We start from the raw sequence: 1,468 nt of genomic DNA on the forward strand, positions 1-1,468 counted from the left end.
ACAATATTAATACATAAAAAAATAGGAAGTGTTGGTGTAATTTTTTGTCCTTTTATCTCAAATTCTTTATAATCTGAAAGGTTAAGTTGAAAGTTATATTCTGAAAAAAAAAAAAAAGACAAAATATACAGAGATCCATTTTTATTTCAGGCTGTTGAAGTATAAGAAAACCAGGTTATAAAAATATGCACAAGAACAGCGAAGTGTCCCAAAACTCTGGAGCATGCTGAGATCCCATATTTCACAAAGGGACTCCTGATATGAGAACAATGTACATGAACTGGAAGAAGACTGCTAATAACTTTATTGAGTTGAGAAAAAATGGATATCTTAAGTTCTAGCACACAAAAGAGTAACATGTAAAATAACTTGAAAAGCAACCTGGAACTTGGACATGCTTAAACGGCATGATTTGATTAATAAACATCTCTACTGTATAGATTATTTCCTAATTGGAATTCAAAGAATACCAACAAATTTAAGAATATCAGAAAGAATGAAGAGATATCACTTAGGATTGGTTCCAAATGTCTAGTTAATAAAGTATCCTTTACCTGCAACACTCTACTGTTCTCTCACTTAGCATCCACTGCTCAATGGAAAACAACAGAAGGTTGTGGATAAAGGATACTGTATTAATAAGACATCTGAAACCAAGCCTAAGTGATACCTCTTCATTGTATCCAATATATATGCGTTTCATTCATTAAACTACTAACAAACGGTAAAAAGCATCATCCTAGCTCCAGGCAAAAGAACAACTAAGATATTAGTCCAATTTGCTGGAAATTCTATTGTTGTTTACATTCTGGTGGTTGTTCTTGACGCCTCTTTGATGCTCTGTCAGTCTGGAGAAAAGAAATGTACAACTTAATTAATGCAATGTTATCTTAGGACATGACAAGTTGCTTACCTTATACATAACTGCAAAACACAAAATGTGAAACCGCACATTTGCAAGTATTTGTATGGATCCAACAAACCATGCCATCAACAGGGGGTGAGGTAGTGGTAAAAAAAATGTTCATAAAAACTGGAAAGCTGTAAATTTGTATGCACCCCTGCATTGACTTAATGAACTTCGATACTAATTTTGGTGAAGATCCATCCAAATCCTGCAAAGTAGTTACAGGGACACACAACACACAGTTTTATTATACTTATATAGAAGTAGTTACGGGGACATATAACAGACAGTTCTATTATACTTACACGGAAGTAGTTACAGGGACATATAACAGACAGTTTTATTATGCTTATATAGAAGTAGTTACGTGGATATACAACAGACAGTTCTATTATACTTGTATAGAAGTTACAGGGACATATAACAGACAGTTCTATTATACTTATATAGAAGTAGTTACAGAGACATATAACAGACAGTTCTATTATACTTACATGGAAGTAGTTACAGGGACATATAACAGACAGTTCTATTATACTTACATGGAAGTAGTTACAGGGA

The 1,468-nt window shown here is 33.2% G+C and overlaps 1 protein-coding gene across 1 annotated transcript in view; it reads right to left on the reverse strand.

The window, feature by feature from the left end:
* Positions 1-126: 126 nt before the first annotated feature.
* LOC106474565 (nucleosome assembly protein 1-like 1) overlaps positions 127-1,468 on the reverse strand; it is a 15,322-nt gene continuing 13,980 nt past the window's right edge. The window contains exon 9 of the mRNA XM_013935254.1: positions 127-848. Within this exon, the coding sequence (XP_013790708.1) occupies positions 792-848 (57 nt within the window). The 3' untranslated portion in view covers positions 127-791. The remainder of the gene's footprint in view (positions 849-1,468) is intronic.

The sequence above is a fragment of the Limulus polyphemus genome, unplaced genomic scaffold (assembly GCF_000517525.1).
Source record: "Limulus polyphemus unplaced genomic scaffold, Limulus_polyphemus-2.1.2 Scaffold7367, whole genome shotgun sequence".
NCBI classification, from domain to species: Eukaryota; Metazoa; Arthropoda; class Merostomata; order Xiphosura; family Limulidae; genus Limulus; species Limulus polyphemus.